General features: G+C 37.4%; 2 protein-coding genes, 1 non-coding gene and 1 pseudogene across 8 annotated transcripts in view; 2 read left to right on the forward strand and 2 right to left on the reverse strand.

Moving 5' to 3' along the window:
• The window catches only part of ZNF568 (zinc finger protein 568), a 70,258-nt gene extending 56,247 nt beyond the window's left edge, over window positions 1–14,011 (reverse strand). The window contains 4 exon segments of the mRNA XM_012190289.5: window positions 6,686–6,744; window positions 9,077–9,349; window positions 9,944–10,023; window positions 12,507–14,011. Of these exon segments, the coding sequence (XP_012045679.3) occupies window positions 6,686–6,744; window positions 9,077–9,110 (93 nt within the window). The 5' untranslated portion in view covers window positions 9,111–9,349; window positions 9,944–10,023; window positions 12,507–14,011.
• On the forward strand, window positions 4,280–4,406 carry LOC114118114 (small nucleolar RNA SNORA25). The gene has a single exon (XR_003591661.1). It is a non-coding gene; the product is annotated as a small nucleolar RNA SNORA25 (small nucleolar RNA).
• Window positions 14,012–14,051: 40 nt separating the features above from the next.
• ZNF829 (zinc finger protein 829) lies at window positions 14,052–26,903 on the forward strand. Of its 6 annotated transcripts, none has more exons than XM_012190301.4 (5): window positions 14,052–15,088; window positions 15,196–15,253; window positions 18,797–18,923; window positions 19,226–19,321; window positions 25,028–26,903. In XM_012190301.4, exons 2-5 carry the CDS (start codon window positions 15,221–15,223, stop codon window positions 26,005–26,007), a joined length of 1,236 nt encoding a protein of 411 aa, XP_012045691.3. In that variant the 5' UTR covers window positions 14,052–15,088; window positions 15,196–15,220; the 3' UTR covers window positions 26,008–26,903. The 6 variants fall into 6 exon arrangements, with proteins under 6 accessions (XP_012045691.3, XP_012045692.3, XP_042086832.1 ...); XM_012190302.4 differs by having other exon boundaries at window positions 14,052–14,539; XM_042230898.2 differs by having other exon boundaries at window positions 14,052–14,455.
• Window positions 15,999–16,797, reverse strand: LOC121816367 (transmembrane protein 126A-like; annotated as a pseudogene).
• Window positions 26,904–27,340: the final 437 nt, after the last annotated feature.

The raw sequence follows: 27,340 nt of genomic DNA on the forward strand, positions 1-27,340 counted from the left end.
AAAGGGGTGTTATGAGGACTAAATGAGACCAAAAACATGTGAAAAACGCAGAACTGAGCCTAGCACCCAGTAATCATTTAATAAATGTTCAGGAATAAATAACCCTTATTGGGCTTCCTTCGTGGCTCAGACAGTAAAGGATGCACCTGTAATGCAGGAGATCTGGGTTCGATCCCTGGGCCAGGAAGATCCCCTGGAGAAGGAATGGCTACCCACTCCAGTACTCTTGCCTAGAGAATTTCAAGGATAGAGGAGTCTGGTCCATAAGGTTGCAAAGAGTCAGACATGACTGAGTGACTAACACTTTCACTTTTCATGGAATATGAACCATTAAAAAAATAGGCAACAACAAAAACCGTATTTTTCACTACCTCTAGTAAATTATCATTAGAACATTTTTCCCACTAACTAGTGTATAAGCATAAATTTCATTTCCAAAAAGACTTGACAGAAACTGTAAAAGAAGTAACAAAAGTAAATATGGGTTAATTTCTAACTGTATACAATGATGAATCAGTGCTTTATAACAGTCTGTTTTCCTAAGATACTGATGCTCTTTACATGTATATATGCCAATAATTCCATCTTTGGAGCAAGGAACAAAGGGGATTGTCAAAAAACATAAATTTAGTTTGTGTCATTAAATTTTTGTTCCTTTTCCTATCAGACAGAACCAAGAAAAAGATGAGAATCACTCTAGCCCTGACAGGAAGCCTTAACATTTCGAGAGGTCCTGCTGGTAATCACAGCAGTCTCCTTCTCCTTCATTTTTAAGATACTTAATATGATAAATCTTTTTTAAAAATAAAGTTTATAGTGAAGGCATAAAGGTAATTACGTATCAATTCTATGGTGTATATGCTGACTGGCAACTTTTTGTAAAAGGATATTTTTTCCTTAAAGTTGTACAAATATTAAATGTTATTCTTTCTAAAACTTGGAGCATAACACACAGTATTTTTTCATGTTTTTTCTTGGCTATTATATACATTTTTATTTTCCAAATGTCTTCTACACTCAGCTTGAACAGAACTGCCTTATTCTAAAAGGTGTATTTAGAATATCTGAGATTTCAATAAATCTGAAGATTAAAGATAATTCATATTGATTTAATAATGACATTTTTATTTTTAAAAAGTATATATTAAAAATTTACTCAAATCCTCTTCTAGGTCTCAGTAATGTTTTAAAGGTTTCTTTCTCCCATATACATCTTTTTTTCCTTTAGGATTTTGTTATTACTCTTAACATCTTTCTTCCATTTTATTTTATTCATTTTAAAAATTTATGTATTTTTTGGCTGCCCCACAGGGTTTTCAGGATCTTAGTTCCCCAACCAGGGACTGAATTTTGACCATGGCAATGAAAGTGCTGAGTCTTAACCACAGTACTGCCAGGGAATTCCCAGCTTCCATTTTATTTCTGAACTGGTTGTGGTTTGTATTAGTATATAGAAATGCTATTAATTTTTGCATATTAATTTTGTGTCCATACTGTTTTGAATTCTCTTGTTTCATCTTCAGGTGTACACACACATAAATGTATCATCTAGAAATAATAATTTTGTATGCACCTTCCCAACTTTTATCTTTTTTCTCTTTTCTATATGTATATAGTTGTGGTGGTGGTTTAGTCGCTAAGTCACGTCCAACTCTTGCAAACCCACAGACCATAGCCTGCCAGGACCCTCTGTCCATGGGATCGTCCAGGAGAGAATACTGAAGTAGGTTGCCATTTCCTTCTCCAGAGGAATTTCCCAACCCAGGAATCAAACCCCAGGTCTGCATTGCAGGCAGATTCTTTACTGACCGAACTATGAGGGAAGCCCTATATGTATATAGAATTTTAGTAAATAAATGTGGTAGCATGAGCAATCTGGTCACATTCCTGACTTTAGTAGGAATATGTCTCATTTTCCACAGTAAATATGATTCTGGCTTTTAGCTTATTATGTATGTAGAATGATTTTTTAAAATATCATGTTAAGGAAGTATCCTTTTACTTCTATTTTATAAATATATCCTCCTAAAAGTCTCACATTCTGATTTAAGAAAAATTAGCAGTTCTATGGAGCTGATTATATTTTTTCTTGAATAGGATAAATTATATTAGTGGATTTTCTTAAAATGAAACATCTTTGTGATAGAAAAAAATGTTTCAACTATTCTCTGATTACAGATAGTCCCTAATGTACAATAGTTTGACTTACAAATTTTCAACTTTACAATGGAGAGAAAGTGAAGAAAAATGTAGATAGCTCAAATTTTTAATCTTTTCTCATGTTAGCTATATGTAGTAGAATATTCTCTGGTGATGCTGGGCAGTGGCAGCAAGCCATAGTTCCCAGTCAGCCAGATGACCACAAAGGTAAACAACCAATAAACTCTTGCAACTATTCTGTACCCACTCAGCCATTCTATTTTTCATTTTCACTACAGTATTCAATAAATCACGTGTGATATTCAACACTTTACTATAAAACAAGCTTTGTGTTAGATGATTTTCCACAACTACAAGCCAATATAAGTGTTCTGAGCACACTTAAGGTAGGCTAAACTAAGCTACGACGTTTGGTAGGTTGGATGTGCAGGCTAAGTCCCTTCAGTCATGTCTGACTCTTTGTGACCCTATGGACTGTAGCCCACTGGCTCCTCTGTCCATGGGATTCTCCAGGCAAGAATACTGAAGTGGAATTTGTAACTATAGCCAAATTCTTCCTTGGAGGAGGGAATCTGGCTATAGTTTGCTTCAAAATATTGCTCATTTTTTCCACAAAGGATTGGGGTCTCCATGCTGCTTGAAGGGAATATTTTATCCCCAAGCTTTCAGCTACTTGTTGAGTAATTTTAGAGGTAAAGGCAGGTTCAGTATCACTTTGTATAAACTGAGATAATCCAAAATGTGGGATTATCTCCTAAAGCAAGTTTTTTGTTACCTCTGAGACCTGTTCTGTCTGTGTGGGGAAAGTTTCTATTCATCCAGTGAATGTCTTCCACTACTAATAAATATTTGCATCTTCTGGACTTGGGCATCTTATTAAAATTAATTTGCCAATTCTCCTCCATGTTGCTTCCTCGGTGTTGAATGGGTCTAACTAGTGGAGGAGGGGGTGACGCTGTTCTAGGATTATTCTGTAAACATGTTATCACATGATTTGGTAACCTGATCCACCACCATTTTTATTCCTTTGCTTACAAACAAACTTTGCAATAAATTCCAAAGGGCTTTCCAAAAAGCCTTGTATCCATAGTGGGTGGTTTCACATAAAGTCTTGATTACTTTCCATTGCTGAACTTGTGGAAACATAAGGTTACATGTATTAAATATTATTAAATATATTTTCAATTTATAATGTTTTTAAATTATGATGGGTTTAACAGATATAAGTCAGGAAGGTCTGTAGTCTATAATTCTTTGCAATTCCAATTAAAATCCCAACGGGTTTTTTTCCTTAGATAGGAAATAAACTGATTTTAAAATTCAAAGAGAAGCACACAGGTCCTAAAGTAGCTGAGAAATTTCTTAAAAACTAGAACACTGTGCAGATCCCTGTCAAACAGGGTTATTATAAAGTAATTAAAACAATGTAAACACATATACACACACAGAGTATAGTATTGGTATAGATGTAGACAAATAGATTAAAGAAACAGAATAAAGAGCCTAGAAATGGGCTTCGTTGGTGGCTCAGTGGTAAAGAATCCACCTGCCAACAGAGGGGACATGCATTTGATCCCTAGTCCAGGGAAGATCCTACATGCTAGGGAGCAACTAAGTCTATGCACAACTACTGAGCCCACATACCACAACAACTGAAGCCTGCCTGCTCCAGAGCCTGAGCTCAGCAACAAGAGAAGCCACTGCAATGAGAAGCCCTAGTACCGCAACAAAGAGTAGTCCCCGCTTGCCACAACTAAGAAGCCCGAGCACAGCAATGACGGCCCAGCATAGCCATAAATAAATAAATAAACCTTTAAAAAGTAAATAGCCTAGAAATGATTAAGCATGTATATGGTAAAAGTGGCATCACAAAGGAAGTATTTATTTAACAAACAGTATTGGAACAACTAGTCTACATGCAAAAATAATTTTACTGATATAATTACCAGCCAATTCCTACCTTGGGCCAATTACAAAATTAAATTCCAGGTGGATCAAAGACTAAATATGAAAAACAAAGGTTTGAAAAGAAACTATCCCTATATTATAATATTAAGAAAGATATCTTAGAAAAGACAACATTGGCAACTCATGAAAGAAGACTTCATTAATGTTGCACAGGTCATTTCAAAGAGGGCTTATGAGACCAAAACCAAGAGCTCTTAATGTTGTGACCAAAGATTGAAGTTCTCCATAGAATATAACAGTCACTCAACAGTGCTATGTTTTCCTGAGGAGATAAGATTTAACCACTAATATACAGGATTGGTGATATAGGAAAGTAGAAATAAATGTCCCCCAAGTTTAACAACAATAAAAATTAATGTTGCATATTAATTTTGATTGAATTCTTATTGTATGCCATATCTATCATAGGCTAGATATAACTATTCAAATTTAAAGTTTATATACAACAAAAAATACATGATAATATGTAACTGACAAATTAGAAGATACCTGCATAAATCCTAATGCTGAAGCAGGCATTCTTAAAATTTCTTAATTTCAAGTAGAAAAAGGACTAACAACATAAAATGGACAAATAATATGAACAGTCAATTGGCAAAATCTACATTTCTTCACTTAGGAGTGGATTTCCATTTGTATAGTATCATAAGAGGGTGGTCCTAGAGTCAGGCTGAGTGGGTTTGAATCCTCTTTATTATATACTTCATGCATGAAGTTATGAAAGTTTCTTAATCTCTGTGCTTCATTTCCTTTTTCTGTAAAAATTAAAATAATATCGACTTCACAAGCTTCTGGTAATGATTACAGGAAATAAGCTATGTAAAGTTTATAGCACAAAATAACTAGTACATAATAGGTACTCAATAAAGCTATTATACTTATTGCTATAGAATAAGCTGCCATGGAATATAATTTTAACCATATTCTAGAATGAATTTAGGTCTGCATGTCCAGAAACATAGGCAGTCCATTTCTAGTTGATAATCCAGATCAAAACGTCTGACTTTGGCATCTGAGAGGAACTACATACATTTTTTGAAAGCTTAGAGTATCCTATATGTAGATCACAACTCGTTACCTCCAGGTTTTTACTTTCTAAAGAAAACTCACAAAGAACTATTTGGAATCCTCTAAAGGATAATCATTACCCATGAATTCAAAATACATCTGAAAAAAAATATCTATCTATACAAATCTGACAGTCTGTTTCTTTGTGACATTTTTATGATATTTTAAAGTATTTACTGGCCACTTGCATTTTTTCCAACTGCTTGCTCATGTTCTTCACCCAATTATCTATATTCTTAATTACTGATTTTTAAGAATTATTAGTTGTTTTCTTTTTAATTTTTGGCCACATGCTGAGGCATATGGGACCTCAGTACCCCAACCAGGGATTGAACCTACAACTGCCACAGTGAAAGGTGGAGTCTTAACTACTGGACCACCTGGAAAGTTCCAATATACTTCTATGTTACAAAAAGTGTTTACAGTTTTGCCTTATTACATTGTTTATGGCAGGTTTATTGAAGACAAGGATTACTTTTGTGAACATGAATAAGGCATCTTCTCTTTTATCAGTTTTATATGCTAAACTAAAAAAGTAGGCCAATGAATACAGTTAACAAAAGAAAGTGATATATATAATAATTATTAACAATATTTATCATTTATGGAACACTTACTTGTGCATTTAGCCCTCCCAATATTCCTATGGGATAGGTTCTATTATTATTACATTTACAGATGGCATAACTAAGGCCAAAGAGATAAAGAATAAAGAAACTTGCCCATAATCATGCACTTAGTAAGTCACTCAGCCAAGATTTGAACCCAAGTCTGTCTAGGCCCAGAAAAATCACTCTGCCAAAAGGAGAAATAACTGGATGAGTCACAGGATCATACGATCAACAGAAGTGCATATGTGTGTTTCAAGATGGAAAAGATACAAGCTGAGAAAAAAAGAGCCAGTAAAGTGGGAAATATTTAAAATATAAGAGTGTGAGGGATTCTAGAGTTGGAAACAAAAAGAATCAACAGCAGAGGAAAATGAGTCATTTTGTAAAAATATGAAGAATACTGTCATCTTTTGAGACCATTAAAAAAAAAACATGAAGAGCTATGGATATCAGAACCACAAAAAGTTTTGTCATAGAATATTAGTATATATTTTAGCTCAACTTTAAAAATCTCAATGAAGAAAATATTAGATCATTTTAAAGAAGTATTCAAATTACTCTGCCATATAATTCTAATTTTAACCTATGACCAAGAAAGACTTTTAGTAAACTGAGCTTAAAATCATTAGAATTATGGAATTGTTTTGGATTTCTTTTTGATCTGGGTATCAATGAAAAGTTTTTTTCTTTCCTGAATTATAAGTTTTTTTCCTCAAAAACAGCGTAAGCTATCAGATGAACTTTATGTTGCTTTTGCTTTGTGTTTTTCCTCACCATGATTTTTGACTCATTTTTTTCCAACTTACTGGTAGGTTAAGGTAACTCATTGCAACTGGTTGTAAAATAATACAGGAAACAAATACATGCTTAAAACATACAAGAGAACTGGCCATATCCTCTTCTTCCTGGAAAAGGGCAGAGTCTGGAGAATGCCAAGCTGAGGAAAAAGAAATAAAAACCTATTTACTTTAAAGCTCCAGATAAAGGACTACAGAAATCTTCAACATCAGCTACAAGATTACCTGTAATGACCCTCAGAGCTTTGAGAAATATTCACCACCACCAGGCTACAGACACACTGAAATGTACACAGATGGCTTATAATTTAATCCTATAGAATTCTATGGGAATTTCTAGAGGGCTAAGTCTAGGGTGCCCAATGAATCTATTTCCATAGGATCCTGATATAAGGATCCTATTCCTAATAGGAGACATATTAAGTACATAATAATAAATAATACAGAGATTTAAGGATTAAATTATTTATGAAGTACTATAAAGAATTTGGAAAATCTTTAATCATATACAGGTTATAGGCACTGTGGAATATTCATATGATGAAATGAAATACAGTTATAATTCTAAAGACATTTTAAAATAACTTAATTGACATTTTTTATCCTAAAAAATTCAGGTCCTTCAGGTTAGAAATCAAAGACTGAACACTTGTATTTATCTCTGTTCTCTCTGAAACACAAGCAAAATCAAAGAAACAAAAGAAAAAAATCTCACAAGGACAAAGAATATAGAAGACTTTGACAGATAAGAGATGTCAACACTTCCTTTTCCAGTAAGCAGCCTCAGGTGACCTCTAAAAATGGTGGGCTATTCACTTGACCCAGAAAACCCCACAAAATCATGCAAATCAAGAGGTTCAAATCTTTGTGTTTACTTTAAGGACACTCGTGAAACTGCCCAGGCCATAAAGGGTATGCATATCAGAAAAGCCACCAAGTGTCTGAAGGGTGTCACTTTAAAGAAGCAATGTGTGCCATTCCGTCGTTACAATGGTGGAGTTGGTAGGTGTGCGTAGGACAAACAGTGGGGCTGGACGCAGGATCAGCGGCCCAGAAAGAGTGCTGAATTTTTACTGCACATGCTCAAAAATGCAGGGAGTAATGCTGAACTTAAGGGGGTTAGATGTAGATTCTCTGGTCATTGAGCACATCCAGGTGAACAAAGCCCCCAGGATGCAGCACAGGACTTATAGAGCTCATGGTTGGATCAACACACACATGAGCTCTCCCTGCCACACTGAGATGATCCTTACTGAAAAAGAATGAATTGTTCCTAAACCAGAAGACAAGGTTGCACAGAAGAAAAAGATATCCCAGAAGAACCTGAAGAAACACAAACTTATGGCCCGGGAATAAATGCCGCAAAAAATAAATGCAAATAAAAGTTTAAAAAAAGAGAGAGAGATGTCAACAAAATTTTGAAAGCTAGAGAGCAGACAGATGACTGGTTTCTAACTTAGAGAAGGGTGAAGTTTAACTGAGCTTCAGGTTGGGGAAACCATGGCAGAACACTTGAAAGCCTCAGGAACAGAGGCACTAGTTACTTCTGCAAGCAGGAGATTGGGGTGGGGCTGAAAAACAAGGACCTAAATATAAGGTGGGGTTGTAGCAATGTAGGGAAAATAAGGGAATTAAGTGAAAGTTGTCAGATTGAAAGATGATGTACTCCCCTCAACTTTTTTCCTTTGTTTGCCTCCCAGTGTTCCAGCTTACACTCCTCAATCTGCCTAGGACTTCTTGCTGGGAAAACTGACTAGCTCAAAAGAAAATGCATATAGATCCTGACACTGGTCAACCTTTAACTTCCAACAAAACACCATACTAAAAAGAAAGGAAAGAACAGTGAGTGGGAGTCAGGATGGGGAGAGGGTGATGAGGAAGGGGTTAGGCAGAAAACAGAGATAAATCCCCACCTCCACTGTCAAAAGTCAATAGGAAATATCTAAAACAGAAATCAAACATTAGCAGTATGAGGATGTTATTCAGGAAAGCAGAGCTGAATACCAGAATATCCAGAAAAAAAATGTTCCAAGTAGTTGCTGATGGCTAGTGGGAAGAGGGTATGGGAAGGAATGGAACAGGAAACTTTTGTGTGTGTTTTTTTTCTTTCGAAACTTTTGTTTATAGTTATATATTTAACAGCGCTTAAAAAAATCAAAATGTATTTAAGAGAAATATAAATTACATGAAAATTTTATTTAAAAAGCACTTATCAAGTGAATAGAAACCATCGACAAAGGAACTTCCTTGGTGGTCAAGTGGCTCCATGGTCCCAAAGCAGGGGGCCCAGGGTTAATCCGTGGTCAGAGAACTAGATCCCAAATGCCTCAACTAAGACCTGGTACAGCAAAATTATAAAACAAAACAAAACATGACAGCAGTCAATAACTTGTGTAATTTCTTGGTAGGAGTACTGAACTTCTCTTTTTACATCCTCTCTCCTAAATTCTGCTCACCTCTGAGCCACCTCACCTGTCCTTTCCATCATCCGAGTCAAACGCTTCATTGTCACACTGCTATTGTTGATCTCTGAAGGTTAAAATGTCCTTCAGTCCTTCCACAATCCATACAGAGGGGTTAAGATAGGGTGTAGGTCTAGCAATTCCAGGGTCCACTTTATCTCAGGACTCCACAGCTGGTGGGGAAGGTCTCAGATCAGGAGGTCTCCTTCCATAACTGATACTTGCTCTTCATGCTTCTTTCTCCTTACATCACAGATCTGTCTTATCTTTGTGGAGCCAGGACCTGTGGGTTTATGATATAAATTCAGTTTACCTCATGTCTTCTCACTGCATCCCTATCCTTATGGGAACCAGCCTTCAAGGTGCCCCCAGGGATCACTATCTTCTGGTATTCGTGTTTCTCATACACCCCTCCCATACTGAATAGAGTTGACCTGTCTAACCAATAGGATATTGCAGAATGACAATGTGTGACTTCCAAGGTTAGGTCATAAAAGACATTGTTGTTTCTGTCTTGCACATTTTTGGATCATGTACTTTGGAAGAAGCCAGCTACCATGACATGAAGATATTCAACCAGCCCTAGGGAGAGGCCTGTACCAGCAACCAACACCAATTTGCCAGCCATCTTGGAAGCAAATCCTCCAATCCCCCTTAGCCTTCCGATGACTGCAGCTCTGCCAACAACTGACTGCAACTTCATGAAATACCTGAGCCAGAATACCCTCCCCACTTCCCACAAAAGCTGAGATAATGTGTTTATTGTTGTTTAAGCCACTAAATTTTGAGTTACCTCATTATACAGTAATAGATAACTAATATAGTCCCAAACAACTGACTTCCTTGCTTCTAATTCACAGTCCCTGGGATCACTGACCAGAGATACTGAGATAGCAGGAGTTTGGAAGACAACTCAGACTCAGCAACTCATGTTGAACCAATAGAAACACCAAGAGTCTAGAAACAAAGGGGATAAAAATAGTCACGTTCACATAATATCTCCTCCTCAAATATCTTTTGTGAGCATAAAGGTATAGGCCTAATGCACTGACAGATATAAAGCTGAGTCAAAAAACATTCAGATTTTCAGGAACCCCAAACTTGGAGTGAAAGAGAGCTGCATTAAAAGTCTAGCTATTCCATTTCTTATCTATCTTGACAACTGGGGTAATTAACAGTTGCAGTTTAGAATTCCCATACTCATTTGAAATGAGAACTATACTCATGTCACAGTGACACTGTCATATGACATTAATTTATCATCTATGGTAAAAAAAAATCATACACAAGAGAGGAGACTAATCCTTGTTCTGTATGACAGAAAAGAAATAAAAACAGAAAAAAAAACATTCAATTATAATAAATTTTGAGAAGCATTATGCCTGGGATATACTCCTAATATCCCTCACACCATTTCTGTGTTTTTCCAAAGTCCATTATCACTAACAAATTATATAATTTATCATGCATGTTGTCCATCCCCTCATAAAATACATGAAAACAGGGATTTATTTTTGTCTGTTTTGCTCCTGTTAGTAGATGCTCAGAAAATATGTTGATAAACTGGCATAGCCACTAGGGAAAACAGTATGGCAGTCACAAAATTAAGAACAGAATTAATATACAATCCATAAATTCCACTTGTGGATATATATCCAAAAGAACTGAAAGCAGGCACTTGAACAGGTATTTGTATACTCATGTTTGTAGCAGCATTATTTGCAATAGTCAAAAGATAGAAACAATCCAACTGTTCATTAACAGAGGAATGGATAAACAAAACATGGTATGTACAATCAATGAAATACTATTCAGCCTTAAAAAGGATGGAAATTCTGACACATGCTTTAACATGGATGAACCTTAAAGAGATGCTAAGTTAAAATAGTCACAAATGGACAAATACTGTATGATCTGGTATACAGAGTACATAATGAGGTAACGTCAAATTCACAGAGATAGAAAGTAGAATTGTGGTTGCCTGGAACTGGGGGATTGTTAAGAACGGGGACTTATTATTTAATAGGTACAGAGTTTCTGTTTCACAAGATAAAAAAGTTCTATGGATGGACAGTGGTGATGGTGGCATAGCAATGTGGATATAATGCCACTGAACTTGAAAGTGGTTTCAAGAAGACTTGAAAATGGTTAAGACAGTAAATTTTTGTAGTTTTTTTTTTCCTTTATTGAGGTCTAACTGAAAAAACTGCACAAGTTTAATGTATATGTCCTGATGAGTCTGGACATATGTATCTATGATACCAATACCATGACCAACATACTAAACATATCCATCACCTCCAAAAATTTCCTTGTGCTGTTTAGTTTTTTCAGTAAGAACACTGAACATGAGACCTACTCTCAACATATTTTAAAGTGCATAATACCATTTAAAAAATATAGGCACTATGTCGTACAGGTCTCCAAAGTATATTCATCTTACATAACCGAAACTTTGCACTCACTGGAAAACAATTTCCCATTTCCCTCTCTCCCAGCCCCTGGCAATAACCATTCTACTCTCTGTTTCTTTGAATCTGATTATTTTTGATAGCTCATATGAAAGAATTTTATTTTTGATAGCTCATATAAAAGAACTGTGTAAAGAAAAAAAAAAAAAAAAGAACTGCGTAGTATTTGTCCTGCAACTGGCTTCTTTTACTTATTTCATAATGTCCTAAAGGTTCATCCATGTTGTCACAAATGACAAGATTTACTTTTTTCTTAAGGCTGAGTAATATTCCAATGTATGTATATGCCACATTTTCTTTATCTATTCATCTGTTAATAGAAAGATGTTTCCATATCTTGGCTATTTCAATAATGCTTCAGTGAACATGGGAGTAAGGATATCATGACAGCAAATTATATGTCATTTGTTATGTTCTACTTTCCCATAATTTTAAATACACACACATACACACAGAGTAGGCCCTTGAACAACATGGGTTTGAACTGCATGAATCCACTGATACACAGATTTGCTCTCAATCAATCATATTACAGTACTACTACACAATCTGAGGTTGGTTGAATCTGCAGTTGCAGAATCTATGATACACAGAGCCAACTGTAAAGTTCTACTTGGATTTTTGACTGAAAAAGAAGGGGAGGGGATTCACATCCCCATACTGTTCAAAGGTCAACTGTATATCATGGGCAAATGAAATACTACTAATTTCAGGTAATTAAAATTAGAGGAAAACAATATATCAGATAAGAAAAACAAAAAATGGGTGGATAGTTTGGCGCTCAAGTGTTCTAAAATCTTAGTTTGTGTTTTGATAAACATGCATGTTAAAAATTCAAGGATAGGAAACCAAAGCAGTGGAGAGAGAAAAGGGGATAAGGTAAACCTGCTCAATTAAAAAGAAGGCATAATAGAAAATAAAGCAAATTTTTATCAGCAACCACAATAAATGTAAATGAATTAAACTCACCTATTAAAATAAGTCAAACAGGATAGAAGGGGGAAAGCCCAGCAATATGCTCTTTATAAGAGACAGACCTGAGTATAAAGACATAAAGGGAAGGGGCTGTAAAATGAAATTCCTGGAAAATACAGTAACAAAACCCGAAAAACAATATTAACAGACAAAAGAGAACCGTGGACTAAAAGACATTCACCAGGATAAAGAGGCATGTTTCCTCATGATGCAGATTGAAATCTTAGTCCCAATTCTTCACCCACCTCTAACAGGATTAGACATTCACACTTTTTGCCATCTAATTTTGCCTTGCCCTCTAATTGTGGGTATAATTAATGTTAAGCTCAGGCATCTGTAACATTAGTATACTTGGGAGCAGAGGTTTTTATGATATCTTGTACTCTGGTGATCCACCAAGAGAAGAACATGCCCTGGTAAACACTGTCCTTTTTTCCTGAGTTGCATAAAGAAAACACGTGGAGCAGGTCTGAATGGATTCTGCAGCCCAGCCCCCCAGGCAAGCCCAGCCTGCATAACCTGAACACAGAGATTCTGCAAACCTGTGAATAAGAGAATAAATGCTTGCTGTTGCATGCCACTGAGTTTAAAAGTGGTTTGTTAGGCAGCATTACTATGACCACAATAACTAATACAAATAATAAAAGAAGCCATAGGAAGATGAAATAATACATCTGAAAAAGATCACCAAGGGAAACTGGAAAGTAACAGAACAGGGCTAAGTATGGCTAGGGGCGGGGTGCAAAGAGGGCTGGGAAGCAGACTAAGAATGACCAATAGGGAGGAAAGACCACGTGAAACCAGATACAGAAATTTCTTTCAAGCGGTTGCCAATTATGCCAAAAGGCGACAACAGAAGTCAACTGAGGTAAGACAAGAACCACTACACATCACAATCACAAGCATTTCGTCACATTCACACACACTGTACATCTATCTGATAATCACACAGACAACACCGCACGTTATCATACATCACAATCACAAACACCACATGACACAAACATCCCATCACAAGCATTCCATCACACCCACATAACCACACCCCTCATCATCCTCACATCACAATCTCTCTCTCTCTCTCTCACACACACACACACACACACACACACACACACACACACACGGCATCGAAACGTCACAGACCATCATAATGACACACACACTCTAACTCTCCACCCGTTTCTTGTTCTAAGAACTCCAACCACTCTCCAGGGGCGTACTCCCACCCGGAGCACTCCGCACTGCCACTACTCCACTCTGGGCCTCCTTAAAGGCTCCGCGCGCCAGCCTTGTTGCTTCAGCCAAGAATGTTTCAGGGCCTCCTTAAAGTCCCGCTCCGAGGACGCGGTAGCGTCACCTGCCGGAAACACCCGAATGCGCATCTAGCGCGCAGTGTCTGGGACGCCGGGTGAAGGCGACACCCGGGAAGGTCAGGTGCGGGTAACTCCGAACCATCCCTCCGCGCCCGCCTCCCAACGGACGTTCCACAACACAACACCTCCTAGAAGGTCCCGCGGCCGGAGTCAACTTCCGGCCAGAAAGGAGCAGGCGCTTCCTGTGTGAGGGAGGGGGTGAGCCAGGTCCTATCTGGTAGCTGAGCCCAAGCGTGCTGAGATACCGCGAATTGCAACTCCGAGACCTGGCTAACCTCTGAATTGAAGGAGCAATCGTTTCGGGTGGGTCCAGGCAGGGCGCTGAGAGGAATCGGCCGTGGGGACAACTCTGGACCACATTTCCCAGAGGGCCTGTCGGCCTGTCACTCTTCTCGCGGGAACTCGAAATTTTATCATGCCTGGCGGGACCGTTAGATCCGCGAGGCCAGAGATCGTGGGCCCCTGGGGACCTGGTTCAACTGTGCAGGTTCGGACCTCTGGGGACCCGAAAGGTCTAAATTGAAGAGACTGGAGACCGATACGGAGCTTCTGTGCTGGCGGAATGGAGTGAGATGAGGGGAGGTTATGCGACCCGTATGCAGATATAGGATGCCTGTCATTGTGGAATTGTGACTGTGTGTCCATATGGTGGTACGTGCTCGTAACACCAAGACAATGGGGTGCCTGCAACTGTGTGAATGTAATTGTGCGTCCTGTGGTGAGTTAGCGATTGTGTTACCACGTTTGACTCTGTGTATGCGGATGTGCAGTTTGTGTTCTCTTAAGTATGACTGTGCAGAATGTATGGGCTTCCCCGGTGGCGCTAGTGGTAAAGAACCTGCCTACCAATGCAGGAGACTTAAGAGACGCGGGTTCGATTCCTGCGTCAAGAAGATCGTGCGAGGGCATGGCAACTCACTCCAGTATTCTTGCCTGGAGAATCCCATGGACAGAGGAGCATGGCAGGTTACAGGCTATAGGATTGCACAGAGTTGGACACGATTGAAGCGTCTTAGCATCCACGCACTTGCGGAATGTACGAGTCTGATCAGCTGTGCGGTTGTTACTCCAGAGTTCGGTTCTTAGGAAATCTCTGTGAAGTTTGGTTTGATTGGCATCTTCAACAGCAGTAACTTCAGCTTTCTCCTGAGACACTGGGAATGGACGGGATATCCCATTTTCCTCTGATCTCCTTTACCTGTGTGTATTGAGGGGTGGGGATGATGATGGGGCTGGGCTGGGGCTGACCTGTGACTGACCAGTGTCTTACCATTACTTTCTACTCTCCCATTTCTACCCTTTTCCAGGTGAGGCTCGAAAGAGAAGGAAAGAATGCATGATGAACTTCTGCAAGCAGTGTCCAAGGTATGTTGGGATTTCCTCATTGCTTTCTGTCTTCTGAAGTTTAATGCTTAATAAAGGTATATCATTTGATGATAAGTTCCTATGATTTTCCTACTGGAGAAGAGGATAGTTGAGCCTGCTACTGAAGCACAGTAGCTCCCATATACCTAATGTTTACTTATTTCCACTTCTGTTTGTCAAATTTTTTTCTTTTTAAATGCAATATTTATTATGACTTTAAAAGCATGACTATTTTAGAGAGTATAAAAACAGAATTACCAAGAAAAAATAAAATAGGACCACTCAAAAACTAGTGTTAATATTTTTGTGTATTTTCATTGTTTTTCCAAAATCAAATTACACTTCATTTACCATTTTGAGTGATAGTCACTCAGTCATGTGTGACTCTTTGCGACCTCATGGCCTGTAGCCTGCCAGGCTCCTCTGTCTGTGGAATTCTCCAGGCCAAAAAAGTATTCTCCTCTGTCATCAAATGATCTTTGTAAATACAATTTTTCAAAGATACATATTATTTTTTTCATGAATGAGTTCTAGTTTATTCTTCAAATCAGTTGTATGAGACATGAAGTCTTTGCTTTATCTCAGGAAGGGGGTGGAGGGCTGGCAGGCAGCTAGAATTTTGGAGTCTCCTTCTAACAAGAAGAAACAAAAATATCTTTATTCACTTATGTTTCAACATGTCTCATCTTGGGGAACTCACCAAATCACAAGGCTATCAATCATGTTATTATTTTTTTTATTTGAGTTTTAGAGTGTACCCAGGTAGAAGAGTCAGAATAGGGATACTATTTTCTTTTTTTTTTTTTTAATAGTTTTATTTTTGTGTGCAGATTTGCTTAACAGTCACTCGATTTCTAGGCCAGGTTCTGGTAACTAAAGAGCCTTTATAAGTAGTTTATATTGTCTAGACCCGAGGTATGCAGCAAACCCAGTCTGGAGCAAAATGGGAAATCACATCTTTCTAAAGACAGGCTTAGAAATCCTAATCCAGTAATTTAAGATGTTTCCTTTCTCCGGTAGCAGGGCTGAATTATACCTAGCTGCTAGGCCACCATTCACAGAGATAGCCAAGAAAACAGGGTACAGGCCACTGAAAACAAGACCAACCAATTCGCCTCATGTTACGGTGCAGGTTTCACAATGCAGATCACCTGTATTCAAAGGTAAACTTAAAAAATCTTTGTAAGATACATTTGCTGTCAAAAATGGGATGACTACCCTTGGAAAGCCAACAGCTATAGGAGCCTGTGTCACTTGTAAGATGCGTGGAAAAAGACTATTTGCTATTAGGCCACAGAGAGCAGCATCAAGTCCAGCATATGTTGATCCCTTTCAAGCAGATTCCTTTCTGCTTCTGGGAGTTGGTTAATTTTTCTGGCTATGATATCAGTTAAATTCTTCTTGATGATAGTACCATCTGGTTCATGATTTTCCATCTTGAGCCTTATGAGCTCCTCCGTGCAGACACGGCCTCTGTGGGTCTCCTGTGGCGCCGTGAGGGCTCACGCCACGCTCCCCTCGAGTCGCCCGGGCGTGGCCATTTTGGGCACTATGTGACTGGCCCCAGGGATACTATTTTCTCAAGGTATAAATTTGGAGCTGAAATTCAGTTCTCATGGAACTAAATTTAGAACTCTCAATTTTAAGAATGTGTGTTTGGTACAGAGGCAAAGAAAATCAGGATGAGAATCAGTCTTCTCAAATAAGCTTAAGGCCTTTCTATCTGAATTTCTTCAGAAAGAGTTGAGTCCTTCCAATCCATTCTCCTGTGCCAAAGCCCAAACAGAGCATCTGGTTCCCCTCTCCCGTCAACCTCTAATTACACTCACCAGCTCTATATTGAAGATATTGCCCAATATTAATATTAATATTCTAGGGAGGTAGTATACTGCAGTGGGGAATAAATTGAAATTTGTTTTCAGAAGCTAACCTAATGTTTGATCTGGAAATATCTGAAACATTCCCAGTAAAATCAGAGAAAGACAAGGGTACACACCATTACCAATGTTATTTAACATTGTTCTGTAGGCATTAACCAAAGCACTTAAACAAAAGGAAAAGTTAGGTTAAAAATTAGAAAAGAGGGTGTAAGATGATTACTTTTCGCAGATGACATGACTGTGTACCTGGAAAACCAAATCAACTTATAACCAACACTCTGAAATAAGCAGTACTTCATAGGAAGCAAGGAAAAGAATATTTCTTTTCCCAAATTTCCACTCTCAACTCTATGGCTAATTTTTTTGTTGCCCTGGATAAAAGCTTGTGCAGTCCCTGTAATTGTTTTGATCACTCTTCGGTATTTTTGGTTATTTTCAGTCACAAGATCAGTCTTATTTTAGGAATTACACTCTCTGGTTGAGTGTGCTGCTGCTGCTGCAAAGTCACTTCAGTTGTGTCCAACTCTGTGCGAGCCCATAGACAGCAGCAATAATGTGCAAATTTTATTTAAAGCCTGTTCTCTGATCTCAGGCTTACTTCAGGCTAGAAGCTTGCATTGTGTAAAGGAAGACATATGGTCCTAAGCTGCTTTGTTTCTTTAACCCGAACTCCTTTCTTTGCTCCATAGTCCATTTCTTTTCCATAGTCCTTTATCCTCCTATTCCTAGGTATTACTGTCTGGATCTGCTCCCAGATATTATCCTGGACCTTGCCTTTTACAATTATACTGGACTTCATTCACCATTCTCATGTTAGTTTCCTAGCTTCTGAATATAATACCTTTCATTTGCTTATTCTCTAGTTTTGATGGAACATATAAGCCAGTACCTTCCCAAGAAAAGCTGGACAGGAAAAAAATTTAACGTTCATTCTCTATGAATCTAGAATTGTCTTGAGCTAATCTTCATACTAGCTTGGTATTTAATCTTGCTTGGTATATAATCTTCATATTAACTTTGAGTATTGAATTCTCTGCCCAAATTCGTTGTCCTTTGTAATATTAAAGGAATTAGAGACTTCCCTAATGTTCTAGTGGCTAGGACTCTGCACTCCCAAAACAGGGGACCCAGGTTCGATCCCTGGTCAAGGAACTAGATCCCACATGCAGTTAATTAATTAATTAAAAAATAAAGGGATCATTTCATTTTATTTTAAATGGTGCTGTTGAGTCATCCATTGCCATTCCAATTTCTGAACATTTTTAATGTGATTCACAGAAGCTTTTAAAAAGTTCTGTTTTTCCCTGATATTCTGAAATTTTACTCCAAAATATAAAGTTTTTTTTTTAAGTCTATCACATTTCTCCCTCTTTTAGGGCTTAAAGGGAACATGGGAAGGGACTCTTATTTATGCAGACTTTACGGTGGCCAGGCACTGAGCTGCAGGCTTGCTATTTCATCTCATTGGAAAAGTCCACTCTATTTGCACACTCCTAGACAGATCCCTCTGTACATAGCAGAAATGGCTTGGCTGATGTAATAGGGTCCAGCTCCTTCAATTAGCTTAATAATCTGTCCCTTTCTGTAGAGCTCTCTACCGTCTCATCTACTCCCATCATTTTCTTCTCTCCTTCCATTGTGAAAGCATGTGTGTCATTTTCAGGGGTCAATGATGTTCAGGGACGTGTCTGTAAACTTCTCTCAGGAGGAATGGGAATGCCTGGACTCTGGTCAGATGAATTTATACAAAGAAGTGATGTTGGAGAATTTCAGCAACCTGGTTTCAGTGGGTAAGGATGACTGTCCCCCCAATTCAGAGTCTGCTCTTGGGAATGTCTCCTTTCTCCACTGTGATTTACTCATTCCAGGTAACCAGCTAAATTCCTGCTCTCTGTCCCCCAAGGAATGGTTGAGTTGGAATGGAATGAAAGAGCTGGAAATGGGCAGCTCTATTGGGATATGGCTGAAGCTTCATCTTCATCTTTTCTCTGGTCCTTCCTGTAGTGGCATCTCTCTTGATCACCAAAGGACTGGATCTGATTTCTGGGACACCAACAGCATAACCATGTCCCATGTCTTTTCTTGTGATCAGGACTTTCCAGTTCTAAACCGGCTGTGATCTCCTTATTGGAACAAGGAAAAGAGCCCTGGATGATTGACAGAGAACTGACCAGAGGCCTTTGTTCAGGTAAGCGAGAGATGATAGTGCAGGAGTAGAGCCTGAGGAGATATTACCTGTAAGATGTTATCAGGAAACTCCCTTCAAAAACCCAAGGCCTCTTCCATAAAAGATATATCTTGTTTTTTTTCCTCTTATACTTTTTTTTTCTGTCCAATGTAGCAAGTGTTAATGCCTTCCTTCTTCATTTCCAAGGCAGTTATTCTACCCAATTTTAGATTTCATTCCTTCATAGGATATGATGCATTTAGACTTATGTAACAATAGATGTTCCCACCCTAAGAAGTGTGTGAGTATGTGTGTGTGTGTGTATTGTGTTTTCTCTTCCAATACTGGTTTTCATTTTATCTACTTTCCAGAAAATGACTAGCTGTAATTTTCAGAACCCTTTCCCAATCACTCCCCCCTTTGTCCTCCCCAAAAATACACACTATCTTGACTTCTAACTCTATGAAGTAATTTTTGCCTGTTTCTGAGTTGCATGTAAGTAGAATCATATAGTACTTATGCTTTTTTTTTTTTTCTCAACTTTATGGGATACATCATCCATGTTTTTGCATATCAGTTCAGTTCAGTTGCTCAGTTGTGTCCGACTCTTTGCAATCCCATGGACTGCAGCACACCAGGCTTCTCTGTCCATCACCAACTCCCAGAGCTTGCTTATGCTTGTCCATTAAGTCGGTGATGCCATCCAACCATCTCATCCTCTATCGTCCCCTTCTCTTCCTGCCTTCAATCTTTCCCGGCGTCAGGGTCTTTTCAGATGAGTCAGTTCTTTGCATCAGGTGGCCAAAGTATTGGAGTTTCAGCTTCAGCATCAGTCCTTCCAGTGAATAGTCAGGACTGATTTCCTTTAGGATGGACTGGTTGGATCTCCTTGCAGTCCAAGGGACCCTCAAGAGTCTTCTCCAACACCACAGTTCAAAAGCATCAGTTCTTTGGCATTCAGCTTTCTTTATAGCCCAACTCTCGCATCCATACATGACTGCTGGAAAAACCATAGCTTTGACTAGACGGACCTTTGTCGGCAAAGTAATGTCTCTGCTTTTTAATATGCTGTCTAGGTTGGTCATAACTTTTCTTCCAAGGAGCAAGCATCTTTTAATTTCATGGCTGCAGTCACCATCTGCAGTGATTTTGGAGCCCCCCAAAATAAAGTCTGTCACTGTTTCCGTTGTTTCCCCATCTATTTCCCATGAAGTGATGGGACCAGATGCCATGATCTTAGTTTTCTGAATGTTGAGTTTTAAGTCAACTTTTTCACTCTCCACTTTCACTTTCATCAAGAGGCTCTTTAGTTCTTCGCTTTCTGCCATAAGGGTGGTGTCATTTATGTATCTGAGGTTATTGATATTTCTCCCAGCAATCTTGATTCCAGCTTGTATTTCATCTAGCCCGGAATTTCTCATGGTGTACTTTGCATATAAGTTAAATAGGCAGGGTGATAATATACATGCATTTATTGCATATAGCTAATGTTGGTTCATTCTCAGTGCTATGTGGTATTCCATTCTATGGTTATATTTTATATTATTTATTCTGTATTGCTAATTATTATAAATTAAGTGTCCTTTCTACTATTGACTGTTGGGTTGTTTTCGAGTTTTTAGCTGCTTTACATAATGCTGCTGTGAACATCTGTGTACATATATTTTGGTGCATATATATACACATTTCTTTTTGGTGTATACACAGGAATGGAGTTACTAGGTAATAGGATATGTGTTGGTTCAGTTTTAATAATGCCAGTTTTCCAAAGTGGTTATGCCAATTTATATTTCCAGTAGCAGTATGAATGTTGCTTTTGCTCTGCATTCTTGGCAGTTCTTGATATTGCTAGACCTTTTAATGTTAGCCATCCTGTGGTATGTTTATGTGCGTGTGTGTGTGTTCTGTGACTTGCCCATTTAAGTTTCTTGGCTCTGATCATTGGGTTGTCTTTCTTTCTCTTAGTGATTTAAAGGAGCTCTTGTATATTCTGAATATGAGCCTTTGTAAATATCTACCTCTCTCACTTACTTTTTTATTCTCTTGTGTTGTCTTTTGATGTTATTAATTTTAAGAAGACAAGCTTACCTATCTTTTCCAGTATAGCTGTTGCTTTTTGTGTTTTGTGATTCATTGCCTACTCCAAAATCATGAAGATACTTCCTGTGTTATATTCTAGTAGCTTTGTTGCTTTACCTCTTACATTTAGATCTCCAGCTCCTTGGAGCTGATATTTGATGTAGTATGAGGTAGAAGTCAAATTTCATTTTTTCTCCCCATGTGAATATGCAGTTGACCCAGCAAGGTCTACTGGAAAGACTTTCTCTATATATAAGGCTACTTTGCCATAAATCACGTGTTGCCATATCTATAAATCTGTCTCTGGACTTTATTATGTTCCGTTTGAATGACTACCTTTGTCTGAATACCATATTACAATGGTACTATAGCATTTTCAAAAACTTACTCACTGTTCTGTGTTATTGACATTGTTTCCTCTATTCTTTTCCATGAGCACCTGTATTTTTCAAAATTTCTTTTATAACTATAGTCCACATGTCCTAGTGACATTGCCTCCTTTCCAGTACTTTTAATGTACATTAGAAAAAAAGTGTTTATTAGACATACTTAACAGGGCATTACACTCTAGTTTTGAAGCTTTTGTTTTTCGTTTTTTCCTTTAAATGCTATTTAAGTCAGTAAAGAAATAAAACTCTAAAAGTACAAACCATAAAGCAAAATCATGAACTGAAAATACATCAGAATTAAGAACTCCTGTTAAATGAAGGATACAATAGATAAATTTAATGCAGAGTAGTTTGGAAGATAGTTGCTAATTAATAGGAAGAAGTTAGTGACCCAATAAAAATGCTGATAATGGTTAACGAGGTTAAAATGCTAATTAATAAGCCTTTCAGATATTGACACTTAATCTTACTATACATGGAAAAGTAGGAAGCTGGATAATGACAGCTGTGAGTGGGGACATAGAAATTCTTATGCATTCTTGGTAAAAGTATAAAATGGTATTGCCTTTCTCATCTGTTACTACTTAAACTGGTATACATATGCCCCACTTTTGAGTATATATCTACAATTGAAAATCATACAAAATGGTAAATACTTAATGTCTTTCCAGTGCCATACCAGTGTATTTTTCACGTTCATTTGAGGATCATTTAATTATTGGGGAAATGTACCTTTGTTTCACTTATTATTTACTACTCATTAGGGACCAAGTTCTCTTAAAATTAGATGTTAAATTTTAAAAGATTGGTAAGTTGCAAATGATTTGTCTAGTGGAAAAGGTAGCCTGGTAGGAATAGGATAATATCTTGTTATCTTATTCTTATCTAATAGGATTATCCTATTATCTTAGATTTTTATCCTTTTTCCTGTTAATGTGGCTGATCACCATCTGCTTTTATGCTTGCTTCTGAACATCCTGGGCTTGAAATAAAGATATTGTACTACTGCACTCTATAGTACTGTACAGTAAAATATACAAAAGCACAACCACTTGTAGAGGATGCACACACGTGACAGTGTACACCAGACATGTGAGTTATGTGATGGGACATGTGAAAGATGTACTTTTGCATTTTTGAAAGTTTACAACTTGAATGTTTGTCTGTAAGGGGCTTACTCTATTGTTTTCTCCATTCAGCCATTCTCTTTTGATTTGAGAGTTTAATCCATTTACATTTAAAGTTACTGTTACTGAGTAATAACTTACTGTTGCTATTTTATTATTTTCTGTCCTTATAGTTCTTTTGTCCCTCTTTCCCTCCCTTGCTGCCTTCATTTTCTTTCTTTATTTGTATTGATATGCTTTGAATCCTTTATTTTTCTTTCATTTATCTTCTATAAGGTGTTTTCCTTGTAGTTATCAGAAATATGAAAGTATGTTTTATGCTGATAATAGTCACATACAAAAATAATTTTACTTCTCCTTATCCACTCTTTGTGCTATTGACCTTGTACCCATCTGGTACATAGATTAGTTCACCAACCAGGAAGCTTCCTCCAATCCTTCCAAGTATTTTACTGGAGTGTCATTATTTAGGCAAGTGTGACCAGCCCCATCCCTTGAAACAAAGGATCCACTGTGAATCACCTCTTTATCATAAAGTCAGATATGATCAAAAGACCCTTGTTGTGAATAATGAAAGATAGTCCAGTGGTTTTTGAAGCTCTGCCAGCAACTGGAAACAAAGACTAGATACATTTTTTAAAAATATCACAAGTATGTATATTTTCTGTTAATTCTTTCTTCCCAGTTCAGTGCCAATGTCCCTGCTTAGGCTGGATGTTCCTGACTCCAGATTTTCTCTGGTTCCATTTTTCTAGATTTTCAGTTTTCTTTGAGAATGGAAAACTATAATCATCCTTTCCTGTGGGATGGGGAGGAGATACACTCTTTGAATTCATCCTTCAGCTTTTACTCTGCTCTGCACTCTGCTATTAGAAGTGCCTGATGCCTCCAGTTCTTATGTATTTGAAGGGATTTGCACCATGAATCAATACTGTGGAATTCACCCACCGGAGCTTGTTTGGTATTCTCTGGTCTGCAGTCACTTATCACTCATCAGTTGACTTTTCAGTTTCCAAGTTCTGTTTCTTCTCCAGTATCTTTTATCCTCATGGGGTTTTCCTTTCCCCTTGTTAAGCTTTTAGTGTAATTTTCTTGTGGATTCGTGAAAAGCATTGATAAACTTATACCTACAGTCTGCCATTTTTAACAGAAATTATGCCCCCTTTAAAAAAAATACAGTTGTCCCTCATTAAGTCACAAATTCTATATTTATGAATTCACTTACTCACTGAAATTTATTTGTAAATCTCAAATCAGTACTTACAGTGTTTTCATGGTCACGAGCAGATATAATGCAGAGTGGCGGAAAATCCTCTTTTCTCACAGAGACTATTTCATTCTTATTCTCTTCTTTCTCACACGCAAGCTGCCTCCCTTCTTAGTGACTGCCATGGCTTGAAGATTCCATTTCTCTCTCCCAGCATCAGCATCACAGAATTTGAAGGCAAACTGTTTTCACTGCATCCCCAACATGTACCAGGCTCTATTCACAGGAGTGATTTACCTGTCTACCATTCTCACCAGTTTCATTCAGCACCCTAGACTTGCTGTGGGCTGTCCCCCAATGTGAATTTGCCAACAGTATACCCTTTGCTTAAAGTCACTAACCCTCCACTATCCCCATTTATACAGTTCAATACATTTATTCTCAGTAGTCCTGAAAGCATAGACAGTTATCCACAAATTATAAGACATAGTATGGTACTCTGTGAGTATGTGCTTATATAAATGTATATATGCTTAGAATCACTATGTAATGTGGAGAATAGCCCTGAATAGTGTGGACTCACTGAAGTTGCAGGTGATTCTGATCTCCACCAGGTTCTCTTCAGCTTCCTCTCTTGCCTCTCCTTAATGTCTGTGCTTTTCTTACCAATTTTACAAATTGCTTAGCCATGTTTAAGAAATATCTAACTGTTTACTTTCCCAAATATTATTTTCAGTTTAATCTTTGCATTTTTCAGATGTTTAACCTTTCCCAGAATAAGAAAAATAAGCATATGCTTTTCTGTTTTCTTTCGGATCTGGAATCCATGTGTGAGACCAAGTTCAGTTTAATCTTTGCATTTTTCAGATGTTTAACCTTTCCCAGAATAAGAAAAATATGCATATGCCTTTCCGTTTTCTTTCAGATCTGGAATCCATGTGTGAGACCAAGTTATTATCTCTAAAGAAGAGACATTTTAGTCAAGTAATATTTACCCATGAAGACCTACCCACTTTTTTTCAGCCAACATTTCTCATTCCACATCAAAAAACTATTAATGAAGAGAAATCTTGTGAATGTAAAATATGTGGAAAGGCCTTTAATCAAAACTCACATTTTATTCAACATCAAAGAATTCATTCTGCTGAAAAAAACTATGAATGTAAGGACTGTGGGAAATCCTTTAGTCGTGGCTCACTTGTTACTCGACATCAGAGGATTCACACTGGTGAAAAACCCTATGAATGTAAAGAATGTGGCAAGGCTTTTAGTTGTAGTTCGTATTTTTCTCAACATCAGAGGATTCACACTGGTGAGAAACCCTATGAATGTAATGAATGTGGAAAGACCTTTAATTATTGCTCAAACCTTAATGATCATCAGAGAATTCACACTGGTGAAAAACCCTATGAATGTAAAGTATGTGGAAAAGCCTTTACTAAGAGTTCACAACTTTTTCCACACCTGAGAATTCATACTGGTGAGAAGCCTTATGAATGTAAGGAATGTGGGAAAGCCTTTACTCAACATTCAAGACTTATTCAGCATCACAGAATGCACACTGGTGAGAAACCTTATGAGTGTAAGGAATGTGGGAAGGCCTTTAGTAGTGCCTCAACACTTACTAACCATCACAGAATTCACACTGGCAAGAAACTCTATGAATGTAAAGAATGTGGAAAGGCCTTTATTCAGAGCTCAGAACTTATTCAACATCAGAGAATCCATACAGGTGAAAAACCATATGAATGTAATGAGTGTGGAAAGGCTTTTAATAAAGGCTCAAACCTTACTCGTCATCAAAGAATTCACACTGGTGAGAAACCTTATGACTGTAAAGAATGTGGAAAGTCCTTTGGTAGTCGCTCTGACCTCATCCGCCATGAAGGAACTCATAATAGATAAGTGATAGTTCCTTTTGATAAATTTGATAGTAATATTTTTAAAACAATTGATGGGGAAAAAAAAAGCAAGGGGAAAATACTGAAGGTTTTTCTGTGTAATAGTTTCCTAGGGTTGCTATAATGAAGTACCAAGTACCACAGAACAAGGTAGCTTAAAACAACAGAACTTATTCTCATAGTTTTTGAGACTTGAAACCCAAAATCAAAAGTTGTTGGCAAGTTTGGTTCCTTCCAGGAACTCAGGAAGAATCTGTTCCACACCCATCTAGCTTCTTATAGCAGCAATTTTTGACATGCCTGGGCTTATAGAAGCGTTGCTGCTATCTCTCCCTCCATCTTCACACTGCGTTCTCTGTGTGTCTCACATCTGTTCTGTAATAGAGACACAGGTCATATTGGATTAGGGCTCACCATAAGGACCTCATCTTAACTAGATTTTATCTGCAGAGACCTTATTTCCAGGTACTATCACATTAACATACCAGGGGTTTGGACTTCCAACATAGTTCAACCCATTACACTGTTAACACTATTTTTTCTAATGTGTTTGTAATTTTGTATATAACATTAATCAAATGTATTTAATAATGTGAATTTAATAATTCAAGGTCCAAATTAAACCCCCTTTTCCCTCAAAAAATTCTGTCCCCCAAATTCTATGTTTTAGGACCATCTTTTCTATTTCTGTGGCCTACATCATACTACACTGTAAGTTGTGTTGCATAGGCTATCTTTGAATTCATGGTGGAATTATAAATTTGTATTTGAAGAAAGCTCTATTCTTTTTTCCTTTTGTTAAGTTAGTATTTTCATGTTGTTAAAAAAAGACAGAGGGCACAAAGAAATAAAGATTTATAAGCCTGTGAAATAAAGATTTATAAGCCTGTGAAACAGAAATGACTGCTTTCAAATTATCATAGTATATCCTTGCAGGCTTTATTTCATGTAATCATGACATACACGTTGTACATATGGTACATGTTGTACCATAACCTGCTTTTATCACGCTACTGTTTAAGTACAGATGTTTATGTATTATTATTTTTAATGGTGTCATAATCTTTTCTGTGGTTGACTCTCCTTTTGCTAAATAACTACTGATAAATATTTTGGTGCCTGTTTAAACTTTTGCAGTTACAGAAGTTGCTTTCTAAATGCAACTTTAGTACTTTTTTTGCTTGAAATTTCAAAACATTTAATTTCAATGTTGAAATAACTAATGAATATTTTCTGCCTGTAAAAAATTGCCAGTAATCCCAAATTCCCTTATAATCACTATTATGAATTTATTTTTATCCGTTGAAACTTTTTAAAAAAGTTTTTTACATGCATGT

The sequence above is a fragment of the Ovis aries genome, chromosome 14 (assembly GCF_016772045.2).
Source record: "Ovis aries strain OAR_USU_Benz2616 breed Rambouillet chromosome 14, ARS-UI_Ramb_v3.0, whole genome shotgun sequence".
NCBI lineage: Eukaryota > Metazoa > Chordata > Mammalia > Artiodactyla > Bovidae > Ovis > Ovis aries.